Source organism: Gadus morhua, chromosome 13, assembly GCF_902167405.1.
Source record: "Gadus morhua chromosome 13, gadMor3.0, whole genome shotgun sequence".
In the NCBI taxonomy this organism is placed as follows: Eukaryota; Metazoa; Chordata; class Actinopteri; order Gadiformes; family Gadidae; genus Gadus; species Gadus morhua.
This window is the reverse complement of record NC_044060.1, coordinates 5,880,646-5,895,887: the sequence shown is the minus strand read 5'-3', so window position 1 is coordinate 5,895,887 and position 15,242 is coordinate 5,880,646. Positions and strand designations below refer to the sequence as shown.

Sequence of the window (15,242 nt, the reverse complement as noted above, 5' to 3'; positions counted from 1 at the left end):
ATGCTAAAGCATAAATTAAAAGCATATTTTGGATGCATCGTTTGTCTCTAGAAACAAATATTGTTTTCTACCAGAGGGGGCGCTGCTCGCACAACGTGCAGCCGCCCCGCCGCTCGGCTTAACCCGGACACGCTCCTGTTTGGTAGCCTCGCCTCCTCACGCTTCCAACATGGCGGTCAATCTGACTGAGCTTTCTCTTCAGCAATTGGAAGGACTAAAAACTCAATTTGATCAGGTAACTGGATTTTATTTACAACATATACACTGTATCTTCTCAGTATCTGTCCGTGCGGTCTACCCGTGGCGCTTTGTTCGGTTGGTTGGGGGTGTTTGGAGGAGAAAGGCTGCAGCCTGTCAGTCACGCCCGTCTGTTTCCTCAGTCCCCTGATAGATGTTCCCTCTAACGTTATGATAAGAGGGCTCTCGTCGTTCTTCTGCCTGTCCTTACATTTGTAGATGGGAATCGTCCACAGCTGTCAATTGCACGCATTTCTGTAGATGTTTCCATCCATGTTAAGCTTTGTCTTGATTCTCGTTGTTCGTGTTTCTACTCCCCAGGAGGTGGAGTTCCTGACATCATCGATAGGTCAACTCAAAGTGGTGCAGACCAAGTATGTGGAGGCCAAAGATAGTCTTAACGTCCTGAACAAAAGCAATGAAGGTGAGCTAGTAACACAGCAATGCTTGTGATACACTATTTTACTAGCGATGTGTCTGCAATTTATTAGTTTGATTGACTCGACATCTTGCAGAACTGCTGTCATCATTTTACGTAGAAACTTAAATGACATGATGTGTCCCGCATAAAAAGCCATTTTACAGCCATTCTCTTGGTTAAAACTATTATTGCAGTCTGTATAAACGTACTGAACCTTTCTCTTTCTTTCCTCTTCTCAATAAAATCACAGGAAAAGAACTGCTCGTTCCTCTGACCAGCTCTGTATCCTTTTGTTGTGGAGATCCAGTCTGTTGTGGTTCTCTTGTCCAGTCTGGTGTGGAAGTCTTGACCGGTCCAGTCTGTTGTGCAGATCTGGACCGGTCCGGTCTCTTGATGTCGTACCATTGAGAGGTGGGGCGTCTGCACACTCTGGTCCAAGATGGGAGGATTTCCGTGAAGCAAAAAGCTTATGGACCGACTGTGATCGGTTGACATTTGATCAGACTAGTTTAAAGTTGGTGGTGAAAGCTGTATGTATGTTTCCATCTCGGGGTACGGTTGTCCTTAACAGATGTTCCCCAGATGTATGTCCCAGGAACACTGAACGACGTGGAGCACGTTCTCGTTGATGTGGGGACAGGATACTATGTGGAGAAGGTAACGGTTCTTTCGAGATGTTTTCCCTGTTTATGTGTACAACGTTCAGCAGGGTGTCGATTGTACGGATCTCGTTAAACCGTTTTGTGGTTTACCTTTTCAGAATGTGGACGACTCCAAAGCATTCTTCAAACGCAAAATAGACTTCCTCACAAAGCAGATCGAGAAGATCCAGCCGGCGTTACAGGAGAAGCACGGCATGAAGCAGGGTAGGGTTTGAGTCCTCTTCCGTTCTTCTCGAGTGTCGTGGTGTCCCTGAGCAAGGCACCTCACCCGACCTGCTCCTGACGAGCTGGCTGTCGCCTTGCATGGCTGACACCAGCGTCGGTGTGTGAATGAGTGCATGAATGGGTGGATGTTAGGCAATATTCTAAAGTACTTGGAGTGGCCAATGGTGAGAAAGGCACTTTATAAATGCATTCCATTTACCATCTACTTCAGTTTCATGTCAAACCAGCTTCTTCAAAGTCACCGCCCTTTTAAAGACATAAATAAATAAATAAATAAATAAATATAAAATTCTTTGGCCTATTTGCAGTACAGGTTTTTTAAATGAATAGTATTTCATCGGCCAAACCTAGAAATCATGCTTGTCTAACCAGAAAAAAATTGTAGTTTGCAATCAAAACAGTGAGGCCAAATTAGTTCTTGCAGAATGTCCAGACCTCCCTGTTGAAGGTCCACAAAGACACGCGTCAGGTGACCCTCTGTGTGTCAGGTGACCCTCGGTCAGTTGACCCTCCGTGTGTCAGGTGACCCTCCGTGTGTCAGGTGACCCTCCATGTGTCAGGTGTCCCTCCGTGGGTCAGGTGACCCTCTGTATGTTAGAGCAGGCAGCCACCCGCCTAGATGCCCCTAACACCATGCTGTGCTGTGCTGTGCTTCTCTCTCCAGCCGTGATCGAGGTTATGAACATCAAGATCCAGCAGCTACAACAGAGCCAGCAGGCCTCACAAGCAGTGGCTGCTAAAGCCTGAAGACCTGAGGCCCATCTGCTGAGTCAATGGACTCGTGTGAATATCTGCCTGGACAATATCACCATCCACATTTAATAGAATAATTGGAAAGTTCACAAGAATACATAAAATGTTTTTATTTCTGTAGAGACAGGGACACGTTTTACTCAGTTTATCCAACATTGGCGTTATGGTCAAATAAAGAATCGTATACTATGACGGTTAGTTCAGGATTTAATTTAAGTGTACTTATTGAACTTAAAAAGAAATTCGATCCAAATCTTTATTCTGGGCAAGTTATTTGAAATAAACTGATTGAATGAACAACATTTTTCTGACCTAGAATCCTTTTGTACCATGTTCTAACAAGTTGCCAAACAGCATTTTAACCATGATATAGTTCCGATTTAACCACGATAATAAATGCAATCAATTAATATTCCAATGAATATTAAAATGAATATCCATATGAATATTTAAATGAATATCCATATGAATATTCATATGATGAATCCATTCATCATGAATATTCATATGATGAATCCATTCGACACTCAAGCGTTTCCCTGCTGCGCAGCGCGCGCTGCGCTGTTGCCAGGGCAGGGGCGTGGTAGGCGGGGCCTCGGTGTGGGCGGGGCCCCCGTGGTAACAGCAGCCAATCCGCTGGGAGACTGCAAGGGCGAAGCTGTCAGAGTCGCTGTGCAGCGCCGCCAATTTAAAGCTTTGTACCCTTGGCCGGCGCTCCCGAAACACGAGGTTTGGATCTTCTTATAGTCAGGAAGCAGAGACATTCTTTTTCGGGGAGGGGATCAGAGACGGAGTGCTGAACGAACCGAGGAACGAGTTCACCCCGGATCAGCACGTTAGTCCAGCGAGTTCGCGGCTCCGTTCAGGAAGGTGAAAGCTCCGCTTGGCGAGCCGAACCCGGTGCACTCTGAACCCGGGGGACTTTGAGCAGAGCGGCGTGGAGCGGTGCGGGGAGAGCCAGGGTCCACATCGCCCGCTGGTAGCTAGTAGTACGAAGATCGGGATATACGGAACTCTACGGACGGGAAACCAGGAGGAGGACGGCAGCGGAACCACGGAACCCAGCGGCATGGTGAGTTCGGGGCCTCGCGGCGCGTACCCTTGCTAGCATCGAGCTAGCACATAGCTAGCACCGAGTAAGCTACTTGGCTAACTTGCGACAACCTGTTTGACTGAGCGCTCCGGTGCGTCCCCCTCGTGCTGCGGCTAGCGGCGGGGGCCGGTCCCCGGGCTGGTGGTAGTACTGTAGACGTCTAAACGTCGGCACTTCGTGTGTAGACCTGTTGGATGAACGGGTCTCTACATTTAGACGTGTTAAGTCTTGTCTGGTGCCGTTCGACTTGTGTAAACCAGACGGGTTCCTGCGCGTTCTGTCACCGCAGACTCGCTCCAACACCTCACGGTTCATCTCCCTTATATTCCGGCACAGAACCGTCTCCATGTTAAATCTCCTGGCCTTCAAATTGCTTTAAATGCGAATACCTGCAGTGCATGTCCTAGTTTTGGGAAAATGTACCAAAAAATGACGTTAGTTGGATTTGGTCTTCATGGTAATAGACTGACAGACCGCCTGGTTGTGAGACAGTCTCTGTAAAGACAGACGGGTCTGGCTGTGAGGCGGGCCATTCTGGCTGTGAGACAGACTCCTTCTGTAAAGAAAGACGGGTCTGGCAGTGACACAGACCGCCTGGCAGTGAGACAGACCGTCTGTCTGCTTACGCAACCTCCCGATAAGAGTGTCTGGAAGGGCATTAGCGCCCATTTTTAGCACATGTTGTCCCGGTCAGAGTCGGCCCGGGTTAAATAACGTCACCTCGACCTTACTTCATGGAGACCGCCGTGGTCTATCGGACGGGTATGTCCTGCTTATGGACCCGGCACGGCGCTACATGGATGTAGTTTTCAACGAATGAGGAAGGGTGTGCAGCCCGACTTCATGCTGCTCGCCATGTGCTCTTTCCTGGTTCCCCTCGCTGCTCCATAAAAGGGCAAACCGGAATGACGTGGAGCAGACCAACGCAAACCGAGATGGAGTCATTTCACCCCAACGAAAAGGAAACAGATAATGTGATATTTTATGTTTCATTTGCAACATTATTGTCTTTTAAATCGGATTGTACGAAGTATGTGACAATGGAGGTCTTGGCCCCGCCCAGTTGCAGACTTTCTGCGGGTGCATGTGACTGTTTGACTGGCAATGTCATGGGTTTGTACCATATGGTGAGGGAAACGCAATGCTGTAATGGCCTTAAGTCATTAGAAGAAGTTGGAATCGTTTCGTTGCGATGCATTATCTGCATCTTTGATAACAAATGTCTGTGGAATACGTTCAAACCACATTACTGACCCGGATCTGACAGATTTTGCTAAGTCTCTACTTTCGAATAGAATAGTCCCATTACTGAAATCATGTGAAATAACTTTCCATGAGTTCGTCGTGGATTTGGTTTACTTGTTTGAGAGGTTAGCGTAAAAGCAGGATTGAGCTACAGCTTGTGTTCCCTCGTTCCTCCGTGGGATCTGAAGCGCAGGACAGAAACAGAAACTCGAGACTCACTCGTCCAGAATTCACCTGGACTCCGCATAGCCTCCCCCCTTAACCCCATCAGCCCTCTTACACACTTACTGTATGTTGTACATCCTGACACTTGAAAAATAATACTTAGCATCTTTATCATGGCTATCTTTTTTTGTATACGGGGAATCGAATAACCTAGCCATTGTTGTGGCTTGACACTTGGTTCTATGAACGTCCTTACTGTAACGGCAGCGATATATTGTTGTATTGTATATATTTATATATATATGTATATAGCGATATATTGACGTAATTATTGTACGTCTCTTTGGGTAAAAGCGTCTGCTAAATGTAAATGTTCCCCATTGTTCCAGGTCACCACCAAGGGAGGAGGCCTGAACCCCAACGCTAAAGTGTGGCAGGAGATCCCCGCCCCCCAGAACGGGCTCCCGGCGGGGGGACAGGAGGAGCCGGGCTGGCTGCAGCCCACCTCGCCCTCAGGAGAGGGGCCTGAAGGTAGGGTCCCGCGGCCACCGGAGCCCCACTTACCCCCCTCTACTCAGAAGCCCCCTCGGATGATGCACTTCTTATTAATCACTACGCTACAAACCGTCGTATGGGATTAGGATTGGACCAAATCTGGAGTACGTGTTAAATGAAATCACATTACAGGTCGGTTTAATGACGACATGTGAACGGTTAGTTACTTAGTATTTATTGAGTTGTACAAAAAAAGAAGATGAAACACGCAGTTGGAAATATTTCATCAACTAAAATGCCACAATCTTCTTTTTTGATGGGTCTGTTGTTAACAAGAATAATGTACAACAATATGCGTGTAACATTATCATTAAAATATAAAGTAAAAATACACGGGTAACTCTTCAACCCCAAATGAAAATACAAGACAACCAATTATAAACATCTGTCAGTTAAGCATTAAGGTTAAGCATAACCTCCAGGTAACGGCTGGGAAAGGAATGCAGTCTGGATAAATGTCTGAACCAAAGCTTTAAAGGAATCCACATTTCTTTCCATTTTTAGAAAATGATTAGGCAAGTCACTAATTCAGTGTCTATGAGAGTGGCGGGCCTTTGACCTGCCATGAAGCTGAACGGAAGGTCTAGATGTTGGAATGAGGAAAGCAGCCACATCTTGTCTGGTTTGGTGTAGGGTCGGTAGAGCGGGCAAGGTTGCCAAACAAAGCATTCTCTTTCAACAGGACTTCCACTTCCCTTAATGGTTTTTTATTAACAACGGGCAACACCCAAACATGGAAGTCGGTTTGCAGGATTGCGCTGACCTGTGACCCTTTCCCAGGTTTCTCTGAGGTGGCGTTCTCTGATGACAAGGGCTACAGCACGGAGTACTCGGACACCTCCGATGGCGTCCCGGCGCTGGCCGTGGAAGGCCTCACCAACGGGGGGGCCGAGCCGCTGGACTTCGGGTACCCCCTGTTCGACACCCCGGGGGGCGGCCTGGCCGACGCGGAGCTGGTCAAGGAGGAGCCTATGTCTGAGGAGAACCTCAGGGAGTCTCTGAAGAAGCAGCTGGAGTTCTGCTTCTCCAGGTGAGAGTCACACTGCTGCCACTCTGGGCTGACCCGCTCTGTCCAGAATCCAACCCCATCCGTTTGAAGCCTCCATTGAATGGTGTGATGTACAAAGTCGAGTTTTAATTTAATTCCGTACATTAGTCTACTACCACTTCTCCAAACCGGACCTTTTTAAAAGGTCAGCTCTGAGCGTGACGGACCCCCAGTGATGATTAGTAACTTGGAAGGACCCGGGATCACTGGCTGACGAGAGAAGTTCTCCTCGCCCCCCCCCCCCCCCCCTCTCTTGTCAGTACAGTGTCCAATGGTTTAATCAGATCATGAGGTCTGAGGGGGATCTGAAGACTGGGCCATCGTTACTTTTATAGCGTAGTTGTCTCACCCAATACTAGTATGTTTATTGTAGCTGGATGCTAAGACTAGTGAGGGGGATAAATATTCAACAGCAGCTTGGGCCTGCTGCAGTATCTTTTTTTTTTTTCTCACTGGGGAGGAATGCATGTCCTTTAACAAAGCCCCCTGTGAACCCCCCCCCCCCCCGTGCAGAGAGAACCTCTGTAAGGACCTGTACCTGATGTCCCAGATGGACAGCGACCAGTTTGTTCCGGTCTGGACCCTGGCCTGCATGGAGGACATCAAGGTGCTCACCACGGACTCTGAGCTCATCCTGGAGGTTCTTAAAGGTACAGTAGGCTGCTTCACAAAGAACACGGACGCTCTAAAGACAGGGGCGGGGGGGGCATGTAGAAAGGGTGACGATGAAACTGTCAATCAAGTATTGTTTTTCCGCTATCGACCAAAGAGGAAACGGTTGACTCTTGGAACCAAAACAAGGCTCTTTAAAACATGAATGTATATTCGAGTACAATTGTACTGAGAGCTGTTTTTAAATGACCACCGGCGACGTGTTGGGTTGGCGTCCAGACCAGGGTTTCCCGTCCTCCTCTGACGCTCTCCTTCTCCTCTCCCCAAACAGCCTCTCCCATGCTGGAGGTGGACGAGGCCGGTGAGAAGGTCCGACCCAATCACAAGCGCTGTATCATCATCCTGAGGGAGGTGCCGGAGACCACCCCGGTGGAGGTATGCTGCTCCTTGCGACCCCTACATGGTCACATGACACCACCATGTGACCCACTGCATCATCATATGACTGCACAATGTGAAACCTACATGATGCCACCGTCTGACCCCTGCATGATCACATGACTCCAGCATGTGACAGTAGTGGTTCCTTGCAGTGCAGCTCATCCCAGAAGGTGTTCCCCCCCCCTGCGGGGGTTTACTGTCACCGGGGTTTCCTCCCCAAGGCTGGGCGTGGTCCAGCCGGTCGGTCGGCCCGTCTCCAGATCATGAATCCTTTAACCTGTGGGTTGGCCCGCCTCCAGATCATTAATCCTCTAACCTGTTGGGGCTGTCTCTGACTGATGACCCGCTTTGTATTAAACCCGGCTTTGGTCACAACCGGTTGTGGCAGTAATGTCTGTACTAAGGCAGTAATGTCTGTAGTAAGGCAGTAATGTCTGTAGTAAGGCAGTAATGTCTGTACTAAGGCCGTAATGTCTGTACTAAGGCAGTAATGTCTGTAGTAAGGCAGTAATGTCTGTAGTAAGGCAGTAATGTCTGTAGTAAGGCAGTAATGTCTGTACTAAGGCCGTAATGTCTGTACTAAGGCCGTAATGTCTGTTCTAAGGCAGTAATGTCTGTTCTAAGGCAGTAATGTCTGTACTAAGGCAGTAATGTCTGTAGTAAGGCAGTAATGTCTGTACTAAGGCAGTAATGTCTGTAGTAAGGCAGTAATGTTTGTTCTATGGCAGTAATGTCTGTACCAAGGCAGTAATGTCTGTACCAATGGCAGTAATGTCTGTACTACGGCAGTAATGTGTCCGCGCTAAGTCAGCCGTGTTGACGGTTGGATCTGTTCTACTCTTGCAGGAGGTGGAGGCTCTGTTCAAGAGTGACAGCTGTCCAAAAGTCATCAGCGTGGAGTTCGCCCACAACAGCAACTGGTACATCACGTTCCAGTCGGACACGGACGCGCAACAGGTAACCGCCGTGTTCCCTTATCGAGCTCCGTTTCCACTCGGTAACCATGACGATAACGCTTGACTGAAAATCATCCTTCCCCACCCGGGGAACTTATTTATATTGCTCGGTTTCCTCCCCAGGCTTACAAATACCTCCGGGAAGAGGTGAAAATGTTCCAGGGAAAACCCATCATGGTGAGTTCACTGATATTGGAACAAACTCATAATTCATTCAGTGTTCAAACTTCCTAACCTAGAGGCAGATTGTGTCTAATCTGTAACTTTACGTGTAAAGTCTGTCGGTCGTGGAGCTGTGAACACAGAGGAAGGCCCTCTAAAGCAAACATCTGCTGCTGGGTGAATCATTAGCCGGCCGTATCTCCCGACAGACGGGATTACTCTTATCTGCACGAGTCTCTGACCCTGGACGGGGTTGGCTCATTGGACTAGTTGCCATTACCACCGAGGTTGACCTCCTCTGCCCTTGAGCCAAGCTCTCTGGATCTCATTAATCAGTCAGCTTGTGAGTGGTGGTCCTGAAAGACCCCCAGTGATGAACAGTATCGCGCTTGGAAGGACCCAGGCTCAGTGTGGCTGGCTGGAGAGGTTCTGTCCCTTCTCTCACTCCTCTCTCTCTGTCCTGCTCCACCTCTTCTCTTTCATGCTCCACCTCTTCTCTTTCCTGCTCCACCTCTTCTCTCAGTCCTGCTCTCTCTCCTCCCCCCCCCCTCTGTCTCCATTCCCCCCTCCCTCTCCTCCTCACCTCCCTCTCCCTCTCCTCCCCCCTCTCTAGTCAGCCCGGTGTTCTATGGCCTTATGACTCGGATCTCTATATCTGAGGGGATCTTAAGGTCATCATCTGTACGACTGCATCTCGTGTTGTTGGGGTTTACCGTCACAGACGGTTCGTGTCGTTCTGACCTCGTCCTCTCGTTCCCCCCCGGCCGCAGGCTCGCATCAAAGCCATCAGCGCGTTCTTCGCCAACAACGGCTTCCGCAGCGTGGACTCGAGCGCGTTCAGCCGGTCCCCCGCGGCCTCGCAGCCGGCCTTCAACTCGCCCCTCTACATGCAGCCGGTGTACAGCCCCCAGCAGCAGCAGTACCCCGTCTACCCGCTGGTCACGCCCTCATGGAACCAGTCGGCCACGCCCTACTTCGAGACGCCGCTGGTGAGCTGCGGGTCTGGGCGTGTTGATGTGAAGTCACTCTGACAGGTTCATTAGGTAGAGCTGAACTTGAATAGCGGGCGATACAGAGTATATGCCGATACTTTACATTGTAACTACGAAACAGCGCTTGTCCTTATTGAAGGGTTCTCTTACGATTACAGTAATGTATAGTCGGTTCAGTTACTGTCTACACTTTTCTCTCTTTAAACTAGATCATTTATAATGTGTATTCTTGTAGTTAAGCGTCCATGCTTGAGCCCTGAGGTTTGTAGTGAATGCGTCCCGATGCTGACCCGTGTTTCTCTCCGCAGGCCCCGTTCCCCAACAGCGGGTTTGCGAACAGCTACAACGGCTCCGCCCCCTACAAAGGGTCCGGCAGCGCCCCCGCGGGTCGGACCTTCAACCGGAGCCGGTACCTTAACCCTACCCTACCTCAACCTTACCTTACCCACCTTAACCCTTACCTACCTTAACCCTCCTACTCACTCTGTCACACAAGGTTCAGATGCAGGGCTGAACTAGGGGTTCAATAGTTCAGGTGTAAAATAGATAATAGGTTATGTGTTGGTTTACAACCACATAGCATTGAAACCGGTGTCGGGTGATGATCACATTGAGGCGTGTATTGGGTTATATTACATAACATGAAACGTGTGTTAGTTAATGATCATTGAACCATGTTGGGTTATAAACTATGAAGCGTGTATGGGTTATAATTACATAACATGAAACGTGTGTTAGTTAATGATCATTGAACCATGTTGGGTTATAAACTATGAAGCGTGTATGGGTTATAATTACATAACATGAAACGTGTGTTAGTTAATGAACATTGACCCATGTTTGGTTATAAACATTGAGGCTTGCTAATGCGGGCGTGGTCGTGTTTGTGGTTCCAGCCTCCAGGGGAAGAGCCACCCCAGGCCGGGGGCCCTGCCCGCTCTGATCCCAGGGCTCTCCAGGGACGGGGGGTCTGCCCCCACCAGCCCCCTGCTCCCCCAGACCCCGGGGGCCGCCGGGGCCCCCCCCCAGGAGGCGGTGGTGATGCCCAGCCTCCACATGAGGGACCTGCCTCCAGGCGACATGGGCTTGGCGGGCCGTGGGAGGTGGGTGACCTCTCATCCCATGGTTGTGTTTTCATGCGTTCAGACTAGAGACGCTGACCGGTCCTTTGGGGCTTGAGTGGTGGTTCCGAGTCCAGTGGTCTCACTGTTGTCGTGTTCCTTCCCCTTCCTCAGGCGAGGCGGTTCCAGAGGCATGAGGCGGAGACGGGAGGACGATCGCACTCTGGTCCGCTCACTCCCTCTGACTAAGGCCCAATCACATTTCTACCCCTTACCTCTTCCCCTTACCCTTCCCCCTTGTTTTGAAGGGGGAAGGGGAAGGGATAAGGGAAGGCGTAAGGGGTAGAAATGGGATTGGGCCTAAGGCCCAATCCCATTTCTACTCCTTACCCCTTCCCCTTACCCCTTCAAAACAAGGGGGAGGGGTGAGGGGTAGAAATGGGATTAGGCCTTAATTCATCCACTTCTTCCACGGTCTTAATGAGTCTGTTCAGGGGACTAACGGAGGGCGTCCTCTTTGCAGAGGCCGGTCCCGTTGATCGAGGTGAAGCCGCCCGCGCCCAAATTCGACCTGGCCTCCTCCAGCTTCCCCCCCCTGCCGGGCTGCGTGGTCACCAGCACCCAGGAGGAGGCGGTCCCCGAGACGCGGCTGTCCGACGTGGTGCGCGGCCGCTGGGGGCCCGACAAGGTAACCACCTCTGGACCCCCCCCCCCCCCCCCCCCCCAGAGCAACGAGAACGTAAATGAAGCGTTGGAGTCGTGCCGATCGGCCGCTCACCGCAGCCTCGTTCTGCTCCCTCAGGCGGAGAACAAGGAGGAGAGGAGGGAGGCCCGGCCGCCCAAAGCCCCTGAAGCCGCCGCCGCCCCCCCCGCGGTGGTACCTGCTGCCGTGGCCCCCGTACCAGCCCCCGCCACGCCCCTCATAGTGGCCACGCCCGTCCTGAGGTAGGCCACGCCCCCACCGGATCCCCGCGGCCCGACCCACGCTGTCGGGGACACGCGACTAACTGGTGACGGTGCTTTGTTCCCCTGCTCAGTGTTCCTCCGCCAACCAAGACGCCCCCCACAACCAAGAGTCCCCCGGAGACTGCGGAGCCCGCTCCTCCCCAGGAGCTGGTCCCCGTCCCCGTCCCGGTTCAGGCCCTGGTCCCGGTCCCGGTCCCGGTCCCGGTCCAGGCCCCCACCGAGTCCGGGTCTCCGTCCGCCTGCAGAACCTGTTCCCGACAAAGAGACCACCTGCCGCTTCCCCGGGTCCCCCGCTACAGCCCCCACCCCCACACAGAGCCTGGTCCTGGTACGTCCCCCCCGTCCCCACCACCTGGTCCACACGAGGCTGGTCTAGCGGCCTCTCGTGGCCCCCGTGTCCCCAGGTCTGTGTTGTCCTCACCTGTTCTGATGTGGTCCCCTGCAGGAGTCCAGGAAGCTGAGCTACGCCGCCGTGTGCCAGCTGCCCGCCAAGGAGCTTCCCGCCAGGCCGCCCTCGCCAACCTCCTCCCCCGACCCCGAGGCCACCCAACCGCTGCGGGAGCTGGGGGTCAACAAGGCGGAGGACCCCCGGACCCCGTCCAACCAGAGCGCCGGACGGGGGGCCGAGAAACCCGGGGAGGTGCGGGCCCCTCGCGAGTCCCTGGGCTCCTACCGCGGGGTCAGCGGGCCCCCCAGGGCCTCGGGCCTGAAGGGCCGGGAGCGTCCCCGTGCCCCCCCTCCCGGGAGACGCGTGGCCCCCCAGGGGGCCCCCCGACACAGCGGCAAGGAGCAGAACATTCCCCCCCGGTCCCCCAAGTAGGAGGGCTGCTGGCTCCCTCATGAACTCAGAGACGATGTGTATCTATATGTATAAAGAGAGAAATATATATTATGGGGTTCTTCAAGAGGAGCCCCACGACCCTGAGGGCGCGTTCAGACCAGGTCACACCGCTGTGGGTTCACGTTGTGAACTTTGACCTCTCCCTCAAGCAGGGTTACGGCTCTGGACGACACGGCGGCCATCGGTCTCTCTTCCATCTTCCCTGCTGCTCGGTAAACGGCAGAAGGCTACGATGCTAACGCTACATGGTAAACAAGGTTCTTATTTTCTGCCTGTGTGCGATTGGCAGCGGTGGCTTGATGTCTGGTTGCGTTTCTCCAAAGGTTGATTCCGTCTCAGCTCTTCGCCACAGGCGGTGTCTTTCTTCGTAGCCCCATAACCCCCCCCCCCCCCCCCCCCCCCTTCAGATCAAGGGTTGAACTGGTCTGAGCAAGCCCTAAAGGTACGGCCACACTGAAAGCGTATGCGCGTAACGCCCCTAACCTGACGCTTGATCATTGTGTGTCACAAAAATGGTTCAACGCGCCTACGCAGCTAGATGAGCCCGCCTAGCGGAGTTGTCTTGCTTCGCCCTGAAGGGGCTTATTTTCAATTAATGACTGGCGACGTTCTATACATTATCCTGCTTATTACACGGCTACTTGCCAAAACGAAAAAATAACTTCACATGGTGTGTCTTTTTACAATTTATTCGTTACCAGCATTCGTAGGGTTTATTAGTAGAGAAATGGTCCGCCAAAGACGTTGACGTCGCTTAGCAACCAAAGACGCTGGGGTTCACAAGTCACCGGATTACTACCCATGCAAGTGAATGGAGCATTCTACGGCATTGAGAAGGCCTGTGTAATAAAGGCCTATAATATTTCTGTTTATGGCATGGATTTCTCCTCAGATTAGGCCAATAATGCAATGATTAAAAAAAAATAACACAAACGCTCGATCAAACGCCCGGCCCGACCCGAGGATAGTGGTGGGAAATATAGGCCAGACCCGGCCCGCGGGTCGCCTCGGGCTCGGGCAGAGAATCTAAACTCTAGTGCATGACATCCCCCGTAGGCGCTCACAGCTGGGTGAGTTCCACGACGACCTCATCGTTTCAGCACACACTGAAACGATGACTTGGTCGTCCATGTTCTTTCTGCTTCTGTGCGTCCTCCGTCTCTCTCCCAGTGACATCGGGTCAAGCTAAACGCTGATTGGCTATCACGGCTAAGTGTCACACGAAGGCGCGTCAAAAGTTCAATTTTTTTTTAACTTTTGGTTTAGGCGCATCTACGCGCCTAAACCAATGGTTCCCTATGTTAAAATGCTGATTTTCAACGCCTCTTAACGCGCGTAATGTGTTCAGTGTGGCCATACCTTAAGGCTGTACCAGATCCGGCCTTTGGAACCCCTTCCTGTTGGTGGAACAGTTTTCAAGATAACCAATATGGCCCTAATCTCCTAGTAGATGCTAGGAGTCAAGTGTTGTATATCTATATAGCTATATATAATCTGATTTTAACGAGAAATGTATGTGAGCAACAAATGATTTTTGTTGGAAACAAATCAAAGTACAGCTGAGATAGCCGTAGGAAAAGTATGATGTTGTACAACATTGCAAGGGACAACACAAAGTTATGGCTGTTAATTGATCATTTCGTCCGTGCCCGTTTATTTGTTAGGGTGGTGCGGTTAGTCAGCCATGTTTGTTTTTTTAACCATCAAATGTTTAGCTTATTTGAAAAAAATGCTCTTATAACATGCTTATTGTAAGCAGTTTATTGTTTGGGTACAATGTACTGAACACTGGAGAGAAGTGCATGGTGAAGTGCTCTGTTTTAATCCTGTCCAAATGGTGGGTTTTCAGTTTAGACTCCCTGATAAGAAATCGTGTTTAGATTTCAGTCCTTCCTTCTGTACTGATATCGGGCCTTTCCACCTCACACTGGAGCCTCTACCACCCAATCCTCTCTTCAGGGACTTTTAGAATCATATAAAAAAGCTTTTGATTAGTTTCGGTTGGCTGGTATGGGTGTGGAACTTGAGTTTGTCAACCGGGAAGGTGTTTAGGCCATGTGACATTGCAATCGCTTCTTATTGGCTGATTGGATTGGAGTGGAGCTAGAGGATATCATTCCCTCCACTGGTGCTGTCCTGTCCCCTTGAGTGCAGGGCTATATATATATATATATATATATATATATATATATATATATATATATATATATATATATATATATATATATATATATATATATATATATATATATATATATATATATATATATATATATATATATATATATATATATATATATATATATATATACCAGTGCTATAAATGAACCTAGGCTAGCATGTCTTCAAGTTTCGTAAGTTCAGGGATAAGGGGAATAGTTATTTGTTTTTCTCCAGCAAATCAAAGCATCTTTTATTTATTTTTCTTATTACAGTACACTGCTGTGGTGTTGATCCTTTTTGAGTCAATTGTGGCTGTGGGGAGTTGTAAAGTTGAGCCCTACACATTTCCCTGAAAGTTGCTCTATTTAAGATTTGAGAGTTGTGAGAGGGAGGAAAGGATTTTGAAATAATGTTGCGTTCAAGACCTGTTTATGGTGCTATAATACTCACAGAGCACTAATACCTGATGATGGTTTTGACATTTCTATCAAATGAAGCTCAAAGTGTAACTCTCAAATCTTGCATAGTACTTCTCACCATTATTGCGCTAACTTCGTTTAAACATGATACACGCACGCTTATTGTGAACGGAAAATTGATCGGAAGTGATCAATCCATTTAAAGGGAATAGAAATTGTTGTCTG

General features: G+C 50.2%; 2 protein-coding genes across 3 annotated transcripts; both read left to right on the top strand.

The window, feature by feature from the left end:
• Positions 1 to 83: 83 nt before the first annotated feature.
• pfdn5 (prefoldin 5) lies at positions 84 to 2,600 on the top strand. The gene is made up of 6 exons (XM_030374941.1): positions 84 to 235; positions 559 to 661; positions 909 to 940; positions 1,241 to 1,315; positions 1,419 to 1,524; positions 2,210 to 2,600. Exons 1-6 carry the CDS (start codon positions 170 to 172, stop codon positions 2,290 to 2,292), a joined length of 465 nt encoding a protein of 154 aa, XP_030230801.1. The 5' UTR covers positions 84 to 169; the 3' UTR covers positions 2,293 to 2,600.
• A 321-nt stretch (positions 2,601 to 2,921) lies between these two features.
• On the top strand, positions 2,922 to 14,593 carry larp4ab (La ribonucleoprotein 4Ab). Of its 2 annotated transcripts, none has more exons than XM_030374929.1 (15): positions 2,922 to 3,370; positions 5,191 to 5,332; positions 6,137 to 6,386; positions 6,918 to 7,054; positions 7,348 to 7,451; positions 8,304 to 8,414; positions 8,537 to 8,590; positions 9,346 to 9,564; positions 9,876 to 9,976; positions 10,464 to 10,670; positions 10,803 to 10,854; positions 11,152 to 11,316; positions 11,431 to 11,573; positions 11,666 to 11,922; positions 12,040 to 14,593. In XM_030374929.1, the coding sequence occupies exons 1-15, from the start codon at positions 3,368 to 3,370 to the stop codon at positions 12,435 to 12,437; spliced, it is 2,343 nt and encodes a 780-aa protein (XP_030230789.1). In that variant the 5' UTR covers positions 2,922 to 3,367; the 3' UTR covers positions 12,438 to 14,593. The 2 variants fall into 2 exon arrangements, with proteins under 2 accessions (XP_030230789.1, XP_030230788.1); XM_030374928.1 differs by lacking the exon at positions 2,922 to 3,370 and adding an exon at positions 3,671 to 4,365.
• The last annotated feature ends 649 nt before the right edge of the window (positions 14,594 to 15,242 follow it).

Coding starts and splice junctions, on each gene's coding strand:
- pfdn5 (XM_030374941.1), top strand. CDS start 170: ATGGCGGTCAATCTGACTGAGCTTTCTCTTCAGCAATTGGAAGGACTA. Junction 236..558: donor TAAAAACTCAATTTGATCAG/GTAACTGGATTT, acceptor TCTACTCCCCAG/GAGGTGGAGTTCCTGACATC. Junction 1,316..1,418: donor CAGGATACTATGTGGAGAAG/GTAACGGTTCTT, acceptor TTACCTTTTCAG/AATGTGGACGACTCCAAAGC.
- larp4ab (XM_030374928.1), top strand. CDS start 4,297: ATGACGTGGAGCAGACCAACGCAAACCGAGATGGAGTCATTTCACCCC. Junction 7,055..7,347: donor CATCCTGGAGGTTCTTAAAG/GTACAGTAGGCT, acceptor CTCCCCAAACAG/CCTCTCCCATGCTGGAGGTG. Junction 11,574..11,665: donor GTGGCCACGCCCGTCCTGAG/GTAGGCCACGCC, acceptor TCCCCTGCTCAG/TGTTCCTCCGCCAACCAAGA.